The sequence below is a fragment of the Malurus melanocephalus genome, unplaced genomic scaffold (assembly GCF_030028575.1).
Source record: "Malurus melanocephalus ecotype Western Australia unplaced genomic scaffold, MMel_1.1 scaffold_10, whole genome shotgun sequence".
In the NCBI taxonomy this organism is placed as follows: domain Eukaryota; kingdom Metazoa; phylum Chordata; class Aves; order Passeriformes; family Maluridae; genus Malurus; species Malurus melanocephalus.
Window position 1 is genome coordinate 3,014,551 of NW_026623242.1, and position 16,498 is coordinate 3,031,048.

Sequence of the window (16,498 nt, forward strand, 5' to 3'; positions counted from 1 at the left end):
CGCTTTTACTGGGTAATTGTTCCGGTGCATCTCCATCCCGTTTAGAGAATTCCTTCCTAAGAGGTCTCCCAAGTCACAAAACCCATCCGCACCCCAAGCCGGTGCCGCTGAGGGCGCAGGGCCCGGGGGCCGGGCTGCTCCCCGCGCACCGGCGGAAGCGGCGGCCGCTCTGACGCCACTTCCGGTCGAGCTGGTGAGGCGGCGCGGTGCTGGTTCTGTGCAGGAGGAGGCGGCGGACGGCGGGGTCCCGGCGGCACCGGCACCATGGTGAGCGGCGGGCGGCGGCTTAGCCCGGGGCCGGCTGGGGCCGGGCAGGGCCGGGTCGGGCCGGGCCGGGGTGGCGGCGGGGCCGGCGGGGTGCGCTCCACGCGGGCGCGCACACGAGGCCTGGAGGCCGCGCCCTTCCTTTCCCCGCGCTGTGCCAGGGAGGGGGGGCCGCGGGCGGCGGGGGTACCGCGAAGGTTCTGGAACCGGTTCTYGAACCCCCGCGACCCAGCCCTGACTCATTTGTTGTGGTATTTCATCCTTGTTCGTTTAAGGCCTTTGTTGCTTTGCAMATTTTAGTCCTTAAAGGCATATATTGGTTACTGCTATAATTGACTTGTATTGAAATGTAAAGATAAAAAAAAAGATGAGAGAGTTCAGCCCAGGTATCAAAATGCTAAATCCTCATTATGGTCAGTGAATAGACTTTTTAGTGCCTGCCGGTTGTGTCTCTCCTCGGGTTGTATGTAAGGGCCATTTATTGGGCCAGAGCAGCAGCGGAGGCCCAGCTTTGAAGTGATGTGCTGGTAGTGGCCTTAGGGGCTCAGATCTCACCAGGGCGTGTGCACTGCAGTCTCTGCTGGCAGGTTCCACTCGGTCTTGTAATCCSTTCACAAGACTATGAGATTGCGAGAGAGATTTTTAAAAACTCGGTCTATTCCTTAAATATACCTTTTATCAAATAATGGGGTATAGAAGTAATTTTAATAATAAAAACATTGTTTAGGTTGTTAGTGTCAGGGATTTGCTTTAAAAACACATAGTTTTATTGAAGCTAGAATAATATTCTTGCATTAACTGTGTTTTAGGCATCCATTTCCCTTGCTCCTGTGAACATTTTCAAGGCAGGTGCAGATGAAGAGAAGGCAGAAACAGCTCGGTTGGTAAGTTTCATTCTCTAAGAAACTGCTAGTACTTGAAGTAATTAAATTTTGTCTTTTCTGCTGCTAAAAATACTTTCAGTATTTCATGATATAGAACTTCTGTCTCTGACTGGCTTTCCTTGTTGGATGTCTGTGAACAGAAGGGAGGAGTGTTGTTTATAATAAAAATTAAAGAAACTTCATTGTCATAACCAAAGTAACTACTGGAGCTYAGAAGATTGGTGTTTTATTGGAGGCATTTTTTCTAGCTTTGAGACAGACTTACAATTCCTGTGAGAATTAAGCATGTTTGGTCTGATTATCATAATTGAGCAGTTAAAAAACTTGGCTATGCCCTCTGTTGAAAGAGGGCTGTGGAAGGGTTGGGTTAAAATGTCCTCTTGAAAGCTATGTGATAGTGTATAATTCTTGTATTGCAGTAGAAATAATTTTTTTTCCTGAGGTATATTTATTTTCATTTCAGTCATCCTTTGTTGGTGCCATTGCCATTGGTGACCTAGTCAAGAGCACCCTTGGGCCTAAAGGCATGGTAAGGCAAGCTCTCAGTAGTCATACCTGTTAATTTAATTTTAATAGTTACAGTGCATTTTCATGCAGTATTCTAAATCTCACATCTTGTAGGACAAGATTCTTTTAAGTACCGGGAGAGACAGCTCTGTGACAGTTACCAATGATGGTGCAACCATCCTGAAGGCTATTGGAGTTGACAATCCAGCTGCTAAGGTCTTGGTTGGTGAGTTCTTAAAGACTTGATATTTCTCCATTTGTAACTCTATTACACAGTTATTCTTTGTTCTTAGAAAAGTGTTCTTCAAAAATTGAAGGGAGGAGGAACAATTCTGAAGTAAGGAGGGCAGGGTACTGCAAGAGTTATAGAATTCTGCAAAAGTAAGATTAATGTGTATGTTTCTCTTCCAAACTGTTCTTTTTCCTCAACCCGGTTTGTCCCAGGAGTCATAAGGGACAAAAGACAGCTGTGTGCCCCTCTTTTTTCAGTGGGAAAATTCGGAGCAGAAATCTAGGGAGCAACAGAGGTTCTCTCTGGTTCTCCCAAGTTTATATCTATCACTCAGTGTGTGCTGAACTTCTGAACAGCGATTACCTTTATGATCAGCTGTCTTGCTGTGCCAGTGGTCCAGTACTGTGATAAGCAGGAGCCTGAACAATTGGGTGTCAGGTTTCCTAATGATTTTGTGTTTGCTGGGTCCCAGTTTATCAGTGGTTCATGTAGCAGACTTGGTCATCATAGTCTCTGATCCTGTGTCTACATCTTAGAGTTTCTGTCCAGCTGTGCTTTTTTTTATGATCGTCTTTAGGATTGGGAACAGAGGGGAGCATCACCAGACTGGAACCAATGTCTAGGTTGCACATAAAGGGCAGGAATTTGAAGGATGCTGAATTTCATTTGCATCTCATGTTTTTCTGGGTTTTTTTCTAGACTTCTGTCTTTACATAAAGGGTAAGATCTGTTTTTCTCCTCCAAACTAATACAAAGAAGAATCACATTAATACTGTGTTTTCCTTCTTCAGATATGTCAAAGGTTCAAGATGATGAAGTTGGTGATGGAACTACATCTGTCACAGTGTTGGCAGCTGAATTATTGAGGGTGATGTATTACATTTTTTCAGATGTTTCTTCGTCCATGGAACTTCTGTGATACCACCAGCAGGAGGTGTGTTAGGCTGTGTTTGTGAAAAGGGCTCCCAAAGCATAGGGAGGAATAGCTTGGTCTGTTGCTGTTGAAATTGATAGAAGGAAAAAACAACCCATAGGTGTTGCATCATTTCTTTGGTGTTACTTTGAGCTATCATTCCTTGTGTTATTTTTTATAAACTGAAGTATTTCAAGTCAACTGTAACAGGTCACTTCCCGGATATTGCATTGGACAAGCATGTGGCACTGCTTAGGTGTGAAGCTCAGTCCTCTGAAATCCTTTTCCATAAAATYAGTAAGAAAAAAAGCCCTGCTAAGGTCTGTTCTTTGCTCAAGACCTGAATTCATACTGCTCCTTCAAACTCTGCGTTAGTTTTACGTTTATATAAAAATATACGATGCCAAACTCTAAACTCTACTATGAAAGAAAGTTGGAAAGTGAGTAATTCTTGCTAGCAGAGTTGTGTCAGAAAGTCTGTTCATTTCAGGTCAATGAACTGGGATCAAGAGCATCTTAGGAAATGATCCATCAGCTTGCCAAATTCTTCAGAAAAATGAAGACAGTTTTTTTTAACTACACCCAACTTTTTTTAAGTTGCACCCGTAAATGAACATTTCTTTCCTAGTTAGAGTAACTGTACTTTTGGAAGGGGGAAATAATTATTGATTTTATTTAAATAGGAGGCAGAATTACTGATTGCGAGGAAGATTCACCCTCAGACCATCATTGCAGGCTGGAGAGCAGCCACAAAAGCTTCAAGAGAGGCACTTTTGAAAGCTGCTGTGGATCATGGGTTAGTAATGTCTATTTGCTGTAGCTTTTCATAAAAAAACTACTCAAGATCAAAACATCAGTGAGAATTACAGTCCACTCTTGAATTCTTCACTCTTACTAAAGCAGTGTGAAGGCTGAATTTATGAATTTTAACAGTTGGGAAAAAAATACTGGGKTTTTTTTCAAGTGAATTACAGAATTATGGTACTCAAAGTTACTTGCAATGTCCAGAAATTAAATACAAGCACTAATTTGCTCCCTGGAAAAAAAAACCTGAGCTTTTATTTCAGATTTTGTACTCTTATTTTAAATGTAACTGTTTCCCTTGCCTGGCACTTCAAGAGCACAAACTTTCTGAAGCTGAATGCAAAAATTCTCCTTAAAAAATTTGTATTCAATAGAAGATTGTGTTCTGGGATTATGGAGGGATTCTATGTAGCATTCCTCAGAACAGAATATGGTACATACAGACAGAGGCTAGAAGAAGGGAGCAGAGACTCGTGGTAGCTAGTGGTAGTTCAGGCTTTCACACTTTGCACTTTAACTGAACTGTTTTTATTGTAGTAATGATGAAGTGAAGTTCCGTGAAGACTTGATGAACATTGCGGGAACAACTCTTTCATCAAAATTGCTTACTCACCATAAGGATCATTTTGTCAAGCTGGCTGTAGAAGCTGTTCTTAGGTTGAAAGGTTCTGGTAATTTGGAAGCTATCCATGTAATTAAGAAACTTGGTGGAAGTTTGGCTGATTCCTACTTAGATGAAGGTAAGTCTTGGGGTGTTGACTGTATGTGCACTTGAGAGATAAAGCTGTTAAAAATTACACATCCATGTAAATTTGTTATAGGAAACATTGTTACATAATTGTTAAATTGAATACTACATATGAGGGGATTTTGTAATAATTAATTGTCCTCCTTTTTCAATTTGAAATTTTACAAGACCTTTCTGTTACTACAGGCTTTTTACTTGACAAGAAGATTGGTGTAAATCAGCCAAAAAGAATTGAAAATGCAAAGATTCTCATTGCAAATACTGGTATGGATACAGATAAGATTAAGGTATGTGTCAGAACTACTGTTGAGAAACTGTGTCTTTTTAAATGGAATTTTGAGACTAAGCTCTCTATTCGTGGATTTAGATTTTTGGCTCTCGTGTTAGAGTGGACTCCACAGCAAAAGTGGCAGAAATAGAACAGGCAGAAAAAGAAAAAATGAAGGAGAAAGTGGATCGTATTCTTAAGCATGGAATTAATTGCTTTATTAACAGGTATGTATTTCTTGGGAAAAAGGTAAGAGTTGCGTTACTTCCCTTGTTCTAGTTCACCCTGCTRGAACAGGCTGTTAAGTGYCCCAGCAGGCACTTAGGCTTCAAAAGACATAGAACTGAAAGCATATAGCTGCCTATGCTTAGTATGATAGGGTTTCTTTAGAGGAAGAGTRTTTAAAAAACTATCATAATTTGAATTGATTTATTTTTTCTTAGCTTTGTGTGTTTTCTTGTCACTGTGTTTGCATCCTTGCCATGTAACAGTCCATGTGTGGCAGGTGTCTCATACACTGACTGCTTTTGTAGCTTTCAGAAATCTGTCCTGTATCCATGCTAGTGAGAATCTCGTATCTTTTGTTACAGTGTTATTTTCAAAGGTTTGTTCTGTGTGTGATGGGGAGATGTGTTTTAATTCTAGACAGCTGATCTACAACTACCCTGAACAACTCTTTGGAGCTGCTGGTGTCATGGCTATTGAACATGCAGATTTTGCTGGTGTGGAACGTCTGGCTCTTGTCACAGGTGTGTAGACTATCTTTTATGAAATTTGGAGGGGAACATTATTTGTCTGATCATTAGTAAACATTAAACTTCTTTAAAATACTTCTTCTTCAGCATCTGTGAATAAAGGATTATAATGCTAAATATGGAATATCATTTAGCCAGTTAGTAGTTTTCTTTCATACTTTAAAATTATTTTCAGTTAAGTTCCTGATAAGGTTTTGAAATGTTTGTTTTCTAAGGAAAAGATGAAACTTAGAAATAAAAAGAAAAACTCCACAAGTTAGTATTAATAGTTCTTGACTCTGTGATAATACCATCTTGTTCTAAGTGGCTGTTGTTTGACTGTAGTGATAGAGAAGACTAAAGATTCATCCTTTGMTAAAAATGTGGGCCTGAGTTGTTGACTTGAGGTGGACCTCAAATGACACCAACAACCTGGGTATTTTGAGTAGTGGTCAGCATTAATGTGATTCTAGTAACTAATGAGAATGAAACCTCTAGAATGCTACAGATAATTCTCGTTGCTGAAGTAACTAGAACGTCATAGAAAGTTGATTCTGAAAGTGATCAGGAGGATGAAGAATTTGCTTTGCAGGAGAAAGGAAAAGACACTGACTTGTTTATCTTATTAAAACTGAAGTATCCATTGTTTATTACAGTTAGTAGGCACAATAACACAGGCAAATGCTCAATTGCTTTCATTCTGAAACATATTCAAAGCAAACTTTTTAGGCAGAGCAAATGGGCCACACTGGCTTGAATAGTATAGCTGAAAAAGAACAGGTTTTTAATATGCACAAACTCTGCTACAAATGTTTTTCCTTGTAGTGCTACAACTGCGTAGTGCTGCAAGCTACCATAGAACAATTGAGCATTGGCAAAGCATACATTTGAAGAATTATCTATTAGAAAGAGGAAAGTACTAGAACAATGTTCTGTTCAAAGACATTTTGGTCTTTGTAATGCCTATTTTGTTTACAATATGGTGGTTTACAGATTTTGCACAATATGGCTGCTTCAGCATGGAATGAGAACTTGTGATTCAAGAGAACGGTGGCCACTGTTTCTCAGCCATTTTGCCTTGCAGGCAAAACAAGTACTGTTACAAGCTCAAGTTCTAAAGCATCAGAAAATTCATTTAGTATTTTATAAATACTTAATCAGTAAATACTATGAAAACTTGAAACATACTGACATTTTAATGCTAGCAAAGATGAATGTTTATTTTGTTAACAGACACAATTCAAGAGCATTTTAGCCCTTGTGATGTGAAACAAAATGTTGGTGTTTTAAGGATTTATCAGCATTGTTTAAAGGTTGCTGGTGCCATATGCTGACATGAGAAAATCTTGGCTTATCAGTGTTGTTAATTTAAATTTGTTTTGGGGCAATTACAAAGATGATTTTTTTCACCCTCTCTCCTTGGTTAGACCTTGCCTGAAAGGATGCTTTCWTTGTGAGCTCTGATTTCTTTGTGATCTTACACTTGTAGGTGGTGAAATTGCATCAACCTTTGATCATCCTGAGCTGGTAAAACTAGGAAGCTGCAAGCTTATTGAAGAAGTCATGATTGGAGAAGATAAACTCATTCATTTCTCTGGAGTAGCAATGGGTAARTGTTTTAGCATTAATGGTGTATTGTAACATTTGTGTTAATCCTCTGCTAATGCTATTCAGTTTCCAGCGAGGCACAGAAATAATGATTCATGTAACCATTTTTTACTAAAGCTGTGCTTTTCAGTAAAAATCCTGCACAGTTTCATGGTTGAAACTGTGGATGTTTTGTGTCATAAACATATAAACATTTTAAAAAATGGGAACCCAAATTTCTGCTTTGGAAGATGAAATTGACAAGAAAAGTAGCAATATGTCATACTTAAAGAGCTTAAGAGCTTGTTCCAGTAAATGCCARTACTGCAAGTTTTCAAGGGGTTTTGTGGTAATAATTAATTTTCTGTTAAATAAGGTGTTATGGAACTAAAGCAGTAGCACTGTGTATGAAATTTCGTTCTGTCTTTGAAATGTCATCATGCTTTCTTTTGCTGCCAAAATTATGTAATATAAAACTTGACTGTAGTRATAGCAAAACCACTGTAAATGTTCTGTATTAGTCCATTTTTATGTCCTGGTTTCTCTATTTAATCCTTTTGGATTTTTGCTTTCTAGGTGAGGCTTGCACCATAGTTTTGCGTGGAGCCACACAGCAAATTCTAGATGAAGCAGAGAGGTCTTTGCATGATGCCCTCTGTGTCCTGGCCCAGACTGTGAAGGACACGAGAACTGTGTATGGTGGAGGTGAATATCAGATTCTTTGTACTTTGTGCATGACACACATTTGGCATTACTGTTCATCAGATATGTAACATCTGTGTGTCTTCAATGAGCAGGTTGTTCAGAGATGCTGATGGCTAATGCTGTTGCAGAACTYGCTGTCAGAACACCTGGCAAAGAGTCTGTTGCAATGGAGTCCTTTGCTAAGGCTTTACGAATGGTAGGTTTATTTWATCAGATTGCTGGATTAAGAGAGTTTCATGAAGTTTACTCACTTGTGACATCACATGGTTACTTCACTTTAAAAGTTTTGGTTGCCTGAAGTAAAAAAGTGAGGTTTAGCAGCACATCTTGGATGAACAAAGGGGGAAATGTTTTTTTGTCTTAGGAAGAAAGTACTGGTGTTTTAATAATTCTGCATGTTACAACATTGTGAACGTTCATATGCTAGCTCCCCTCTAATTGGTTCTTGCTCATTTTACCAGCTAGTTAAAAGTGCTTCAGAARTAGTACAAAAAAATCTCATCTTGCATACTTGACAACTGATTTAGAAAAGAACAGCCCTTGTGTTTCATTGATGCTCTAGTACTYTCTGGGTATATTCATACTCTAGTACTCTCTAGAAATTTCTAGTTTTGCTCAGGAGACTGCATCTTAGTAGGAAATAAGGGTGTCACAAGAAATAAGAATGTAATTGTGCTAACAGGCTGTGAATTTAAGAATAAAAATTACTTCCTGCAATTTAAATCAGGGAAAAGTTTTCTCCCAAGGAAATTAAATTTAAGAACGTGGTAACACTTGGCATTACCTCTTCAGTCAGCACATTCAAGTTTGCACTGCTACCACTGAAACGGTGAACAGAATGATTAAGTGACTAATGCTTACCAGCAGGCTTGTGCTTTTTATATGAAAACATTTCACCAGTTGTAGTCTGAAATGATAAAAGACAAGATTTTTTTTTATTCTGTCCATGTAAAGTGAATCAACAAATCTGAACTGAGAAATCTGCAAACAAGCTTCTGTCTTAAGTAGCTTCTTACAACAGGGTCTTGAAATTCTTAGAAAGTTAGTTTGAGTTTTTTACTTTATCTTCTGATCACAATAACAGATTATCTGCCATGTTTTTGGAGCATCTTGAAATTCAGTTGTAAACTARTAACATCAAAGTATATTTCCTGTTTACTAGTGATCAGTCCCTGTGTTAATTAAAAACAACCTGTGTTTATCCCCTCAGATYCCAACAATAATAGCTGATAATGCTGGCTATGACAGTGCTGATTTGGTTTCTCAGCTCAGAGCTGCTCACAGTGAAGGGAAGACTACTTATGGACTGGGTAAGGGACTCAGTTTTACTTCTGTGATTGAATTGCTGTTTGGTAGGTCCATTAGGCTCATTGAAGTAGTTCATATATGGCTGTCACATATATTCAGCTGGGAGAACTGAGTATGTTGATTAGTTTGCTTTGCATAGAACTTGGGTGTACAGCACGACATTTCTTTTCTGTTCTACCAGGCTTTTGACAGTAGAGTGAAAACTTTTGTTATTGAAGTGGATCATTTCCACTTCTAAAAGCCAGTTCCCTTACACTGAGTCTAGTTATAGGARGCTTAAAAAGAAAAACATTGTTTTAAAACCAGAAACCAACTAAAAACCCAGCAGAACCAAACACATTCTTCCCCTTGCCCTTTTCCTCACCACTGCCCCAAAAAAATCAAACAACAACCACAGAGGTGTGGAAAAGGACCTTGAAGTTACTATACCTAAGGAAATAGTGCTGAGAGTCCTGTTGGGATCTTGTCTCATCATCACGATCTATGAAGTTTTTATCATTAATTGTTTGTATATAATTGCAACATCAGGAGTCTTGATGTAAAAGACTTTATTTAATACTTTATTTTATACTTTATTTAATACCTTATTTAATACTTTATTTAATACTTCCCTTACTATCAATGTACTCCTTGTGAGCAGGTAAGTTACTATGCTCTCAGCTTCTTGTCATTTCCTTGAAAAAATGCCAAGTTAAAGAAACAAAACAAAAAAACACCTCTTATTCTTCTAGATATGAAAGAGGGTGTCATTGGTGACATGGCAGTTTTGGGAGTAACAGAAAGTTTTCAGGTCAAGAGACAAGTTTTGCTGAGCGCAGCTGAAGCAGCAGAAATGATTCTTCGTGTAGATGACATCATTAAAGCAGCACCAAGGTATGATCTTAATATCTGCACAGTCAGTCACAGTGATGTGGTGTAACCTGCTTCTGTGGAACAGTAATTGTTCCAAAAATACTTCACTTGAAATTCATCCTGACATCTGACATGCTGATGTTCGTATTGGATAATTTTATTGCATTAGCAGTACTGCCAGGCCTTTAGAGCCATCAGCAAGCTTAAATTGGTGTGCCTGAGTAATGCCTGGTTAATCTTGGGTCACCAGCTACTTTTGTTGTATATAGCACTAAAACACCTGCACAAGTGCCTGACCAAAATGTAAGGGATAGTTCTTTTTTCTTTTGGCAAGAATTGTAGTGAAATGCCCAGCTGATTTTGAGATAGAATCTGCAGCTTAAACAGGAACATGTTTGRGAAGATTTTCCACTCATGGTCAGGTTATCCCATCTGTGCCTGCTMCCAGCTAGTGTTCGCTGCATTTTGAATCACAGGATTTTTTTAACCATGGTCATGGTGGTGTATTAGCTTTGAGGTGATACTGCTTTTTGTGCTGTGAGATAAAAATGTCACTGCACACAAAATACCAACTAAATATGAAAAATTGGGGTGGGTGGGGAGGAGCTGGTGGAAATCAGCATGGATGAATTTTCTGATTTTTCTGATTTTTCTTTTTCTCCCCAGAAAACGTGTACCAGACAATCGTCCTTGTTAAATTTTCTTCAGTACCTGAGGATGTGTGGACCAGATCTCACCTAGTAATTTTTTTAATGGTCTAGTTTTTGTGAGGTTATGGAACAGAAGCTTGAGACAAACAAATCTCCATCAATGGCACTGTCTTCAGTTGGTTTTTACTTACTGGAGTTTTTATGTGTTGTGGGGAAGAATTAACTTTCAGGGCTGTATAAACCAGAGATTTTATGCAACCCTATTCTTTCTGTTCCTTCCAGGTTCCACTTAAAATACACAGAAATAAAAAAAAATAAAAATAAATAATTCARAATCCCCRAAGTTGTATTTCTTTCTGTAAAACCAGGAAGGGCAGATCCACTAGGACAGGTGCGGTGCACATCCTCAGTCCTCAGTCAGGGTGTGACTAAGCCATTGTGGCTCACTGGTTCGTGTTGACCTGCTGTGTTAGTGGAAGTGATGTATTCCAGTCCTGGCTGCATAGGTTTTGAGTTGGGATTCTAGAAACAGGCTCTGAAGTTAGAYGGTATCTTTTACTAGTGATACTGGAGTAGTCTTTTTTTTTTTTTTTTTGATGATGATGCAGAGAGAGAGAGCTGAAGAGGAACTTCAGTCAATGCCCAGAACTAAAACTAAGTGATGTTAGTTTTTTACAGCACAGATTTTACATTCTGCTGAGGGGAGTTAAGAGTCATGTGCCATTTGGAAGAGATAGCAACATTATGGACCAAACAGTTTGAGCGTTGATCTATAAAGTACTGGGCTGACTTTACAAACACTTACAATAGAGGACTTAGAAAATGTGCCAGGTGGCATAATGTTCACTGCTGGCCCTCTCTGCCCCACCCCTTTCACRTGTGTTGTAGCCTGTCTCTATATTTCCTTTCCTATTCCAGAAGTTGCTGCAAAGGCAACATCTTAATTAACWGGTCTTGTTTCTTTGTGCATAGATTGTAAAGAAGCCTGTGATGCCTGCAGCAATCTGCACACAGATTTGTGATGAATGTAAGCRCAGAAACACAGGGGCCCTGTGTGGGGGCCCAGAACACTGCCTGCCAGGCCTTGTGACCTTTCTGGCCCTTGCACGTATAATACAGCACCTGGCAAACACTAGGACAAGTCTGCCAAAGCAGAAAGATTAAATTTAAAGAAACAAGTATGTGTGCAAACATTTTTCTCCCTTAGATTTCATAAAATGAAAGGAATCTGCTTCCACAATCCTCCCCTTAACTCSTGGCAGAGACTCTTCAGTTCTCCAGAAGTGACTGCTGTGTGGAGAGAGCTGACTGAAACATAAACTATTGACAAGCCGGTTGAAAGCACCCTCTTCCGCATCCCCTCAGATAAATACCAGCTTGGTTCTGTGGGATATAAAACATTGACCTTGGATATTAAAAAAAAAAGCCCTGAACTCATGTCCTACTTTCCTTTTTGTGGTAAGAAATAGTTGGAACAAGACTAGATAAAGAATTTGCTGTTAATTCCAAAGAACGATGGTTTAACTTGGCAAGATGCTAGTATACTTTTATTTAATTTGACTGATAGCACACTACATATGTGCCAGCCAGGTCCAAGTTTGGACTTAATTTAACAAGACAACAAGTGGTAGCAGAGTCTATATATTTCCAGATAATTTTTCAAGCATGTAGATGACATTGAGCAGTCACAAACTGGCATGSAATCAAACATTTTCTGGGAAGTCAACTGCCACTTCTTCAGGCTACRTTGGTGAGACAGTTCTGCTTGAAGAGCATGCCAGCAAGGGCTCTCTACCGTTGTTAAAACTGTCTTTCAMCTAATTCAACCATGCTATGGAGTCTAAAGTTTAAAATGTCACTGAGTCAGATCTCTGTTACTCAATTAAAGCAAAACTTTAAAAAAAGAGTGCATTTTTAAAGGGATCTGAACTGTTTCTGAGTTGCAAGCTCGAGAAATACCCAGCTGAAATCAGCTGAGTAAAGTTTGCCTCAGTTTCAGATTATGTGCAAGGCTGTAGTGATAGGCTTACAGCCCTGGGTTTTATTCGTGCAAGTTTACCTTTGCAGCTCTTGTGGCWTTTCCTTTTTAGTCAGGCTTTGACTTTTGTCTTTTCTCCTGCATGGAAACTTGTCCTGTACAGCTGCCCTTAGAGGCAGCATTGTCAGTAATGAAAGCCAGCAGCAAAGCCTCCAGCTTTCCTCACCATCATTTGAAACGCTGCTTGGCAGTAGCAACAGTTGTCACATTTTGCAGGAAGGCAGCAGCAGTAAGAGCTCCCTGTGTGTACATGCACACGTTTCCTTGATAGCGCAGGCAGGACTCTGCTACTACTTCCCATGCGGCAGGGAAACCTTCAAGGTATTGTTGCGTTTCAGATAAGTAATTTGACAAATGCTGTGGGTTGCTTTAGAGCTGTGGGTCTCAGCAATGATCACCTTGAACAGTGGCTTCCAGCTGAGCTTGGACACCTCAGCAAGGTGGAACGGAGAAGACTGAATCCATGGGTCAGGAGCAGCAAGTCTGTGCTCCATGCTCCATGCAATCCACCCATTGAAAACATCAAAACTGAGTCTTCATCTCTACTGTGAAGTCTGACCCTGGCGTGGGAGGAGGGGAAAGGGAAGAAGTCTGTTTTAGAGAGGGCTAAATGCTGCACAAAGATGGGTGTCTGTACAATAATTTTGCTGTCACATTGTCTCCAAGCAGGTGCACCTGATGAATACCAGGTGGTGTGGTGCTCCCTGGACACCAGCAAGCAAGGGAGAGGTAGAGGTCGGGCAGTGGTGTGAGCACTCTGCCACCTTTGCTAAAAGGGGCACTTGGAGGCATCAGCAGGGCTCGGCTTCTGGCTCGATCTTGGCGGCAGGAGGTAGCAATGGTTTCTCATCCAGCGTGATTTCTATCACCGCCCCGGATCGCTTGCGGGGCTCGGGTGTCTCCTCCGACCATCTCCCCACCCTGCGCACCCCTTTGGCCACTTTGGGTGCATTCCTGCAGGGGTTGTGGTCGTAGATCACGAGCTTCAGGCCAGGGAGGTGAGCTAGGCTGGGGAAGAAGCGGATGGAGTTGCGATCCACGTCGATCACCTCCAGGAAGGGCATGTCCAGGAGCACGGGAGGGAACTCGGACAGCAGGTTTCCTGACAGCCAGATGGTGCGCAGCTCCTGCAGGCGCTGCAGCTGGGGAGGGAGCGTACTCAGGGCGTTGGAGCCGGCGTGCAGGGTCTTSAGCAGGCTGAGCTCACACACCACCTCGGGCAGGTACTGCAGGCAGTTGGACTCGATCCAGAGGGTCTTGAGGTTCTGCAGGAGTCGGAGCTCGAGGGGCAGGCTGCAGAGCTTGTTGTTGCCCAGGTAGAGGATGCACAGCTGCCTCAATTTGCACACAACTAAGGGCAGTGCTTTGAAGTTGTTGAAGTCCAGTGCCAAGATCTGCAGGTTTTGCAGCTGCTCCAGCTCAGGGGGCAGATGATTCAAGTTGTTGTCACTCAGGTACAGCTTAACCAGTTCTCTAAAAGAGCAAATGTGCAGAGGCAGCCGCCTTAGCTGACTGCCACTCAGATCCACCATTTTATCCACTGGCATCTCTTCTAGGTCTTCTAGGAGGTACTTCTGGCACTTGTTAGAGGGCACAAAAGCAGCTACGGTTTTCAGATTGTTGCCCATCTCAGGATTTTGTTTTGGGGTGGCTGGGACTGCAAGAGACTGGGGCCCGCCTTTGTCTTCTGCTGTGCACTGGCCTGTTGGTAACTCTGTCTTCCCAATATAAGGCTCTGTTTACATGGCACCAGCCATTCATCTCAAGGGCTCTGAAATGTTTCTGATAACTGAATGAGTGTTTGGTGATGGGGATTACAGACAGGGCGACTCAGGGCCCAGGTCTCCCTCTCTCACCCACACTCCCACGTGCTCACTCCCCCCGAAAACATTCTTTCTTGTCTCTCCTGTAAATGTTCTCTGATTTCGCTCCAGTTACCCCAGTGTCTCAGCTCCTTGCCTCTTGCTGCAGCTCTGCTCTATGTGTAGCCAATGCAGGGAAAAGGGATGGGCTTGGGAAAGTAAACACCACATCAGACCAAATTTTTAAACTCAGACGTTTAACTTCCRTGGAACTTCCAGCAGAAATGGCGGATATAATAAAATTGTTGTTTAAAATATTTGTCAAGACTTGACTGAATTTCAAGACAAGCAGCACTTCCAGGGACGTATTTTGAAAGGTGCCAAATACTTGGTTTTCAGAGTGTAACTTGCCACCCAGTACTTATCTTAAAGCTTTAACACAAATACTTGGCAAACTGCTRTCTTGAGCTGTTCTACTATTTATGTTCCTAATTTAATTGTATTTATTATAGCCTCTGGCACTCTTGACTGTGTAGGGCCTTTTTCGTTACATGATGTTTCACTGCTTGTCTGAATCCCAATGTAATGTGCTATCATAAACTGCCAAGGCTGTTCTCTATCTGCCTTGCAACCGTGCTACTGCAGTTCTCATGTCTGTACCAAAACCTGTCAARCTGCCATGGATTAAATTCCATCAAGATTCTCACTTGTTAGGAGTGAAATAAATACAATATTGAATAGTTACGGTTATTTAGATGTGATAGTGTAAACTGTTCTCCTTCTTCTCTCATCAAGACCCATTTTGCTATTCAGTTCTAATTTCTAGGAGCATTCCCATGTACAGGAACCTGTAGTTTAATTTGTTGAGCTGATGCTCTTTCAAGCTTTCCTGGGGGTCCATATGTGTCCCTGCCTGGAACAGGGAGGTTGAACATGATCTTTAAGACTCCTTCCAACCCATTCTATGATTGTCCTGCCTGTGTGTTGGCCATGGCTGTACCATGGACTTTGGATGTGAAAGCTGGCAGAGTGTTTTAAGATAAAATAACCTTTTCAGCACCTGGCTCTTTGATATCTACAGCTTATTGTTGTCATTTTCCATGTTTAACATAATTTAAGGAGAATACTTTATTCGAACAATCTGCTATTGGTTTCAGGGTATTAGGTGCTATATCACCAAACTCCATGACTGCTGACAGCCACACACTCTTGAAAAACAAAAGAAAGAGGAAACAGAAGATTGAGAAAAACACACCAGTTAAGATGTCCTCTGGATTTCTTGTCAAATCTGGTAATAGAGAGCTGTCTACTATCACATGCTTTCATCAATTTGGTATYGGGTACAGGATGTTTATGAGCCTTTTCTCCACAAGATGAGCAGCTGTGCTATGCTGTGAAATGTATGGAGGGCTTCCCTGTGGGAGCAGAGCAGCAGAGAGGGCACCTGGGAACCAGTATCACGGCAGKACTCAGCAGTGAGTGCTGAGACCTGAGTGCTATATAAAATAGGTTTTGGATGAAGAAGCTGGGCAGAKTATCAAGCCTGGAGAGCAAAGATAATGTCGCAGTCATCTGAGGTGGTGCTGTGGATGGGAGAGCCTGAAAGTTCCCTCTCTGACAACAGAAGGCAGGACATGCTGTGCATGGCATCCCAGCAGCAAGGGGACAGTTTGCACTGCAAGAGCATCTCCCTCTAAACACTGCTCTACTGCTTTGACACTGTGTGCCCTGTCAGAGGACCACTGTGGGGAATGTGTCAGCAGGTTGTTGTATTTGTTTTTCATTTCTAAACAGCTGTGGCACCTTCTGAAGGCAAGGGTTCCTTCCCTGAAGGCACTGGAGGCTGCAGGAGTGGAAAACYAAATGCATTTAGCATAATTAATAATGAATGTACATCCACAGCAGAGATTTGTCTTTTAGACAAATCTTTTCAGATAACCCTCTAATCATAACATAAGAGCATAGGTTAATAATAAGAATATATTAATAATACAGTTTAGGCATATTTTTTTAATAATCCATATGTTAACAAATAACTTTGCAATGTACCTTATGTCTGTAGATACAGATATGGATTAATTTCTTTTTTTCTACTTCAATTATTTCTACTTAATCGAACTTTTAAGCTCCGGATAGCTATTTCTTAGGGATCCTCTGCACTGTAGTTTAATCATTATTCCAGCTTATCAAAAAAAGTCACTA

At 40.9% G+C, this 16,498-nt stretch overlaps 2 protein-coding genes across 2 annotated transcripts; one reads left to right on the forward strand and one right to left on the reverse strand.

The window, feature by feature from the left end:
* Positions 1-123: 123 nt before the first annotated feature.
* On the forward strand, positions 124-10,801 carry CCT2 (chaperonin containing TCP1 subunit 2). The gene is made up of 16 exons (XM_057377629.1): positions 124-267; positions 1,074-1,148; positions 1,612-1,677; positions 1,770-1,881; positions 2,679-2,755; positions 3,484-3,596; positions 4,142-4,344; positions 4,539-4,639; positions 4,720-4,847; positions 5,266-5,369; positions 6,844-6,963; positions 7,518-7,646; positions 7,739-7,842; positions 8,857-8,956; positions 9,686-9,827; positions 10,473-10,801. Exons 1-16 carry the CDS (start codon positions 265-267, stop codon positions 10,501-10,503), a joined length of 1,608 nt encoding a protein of 535 aa, XP_057233612.1. The 5' UTR covers positions 124-264; the 3' UTR covers positions 10,504-10,801.
* A 2,484-nt stretch (positions 10,802-13,285) lies between these two features.
* Positions 13,286-14,122, reverse strand: LRRC10 (leucine rich repeat containing 10). Its single transcript, XM_057376817.1, has one exon. The coding sequence runs from the start codon at positions 14,120-14,122 to the stop codon at positions 13,286-13,288; it is 837 nt and encodes a 278-aa protein (XP_057232800.1).
* Positions 14,123-16,498: the final 2,376 nt, after the last annotated feature.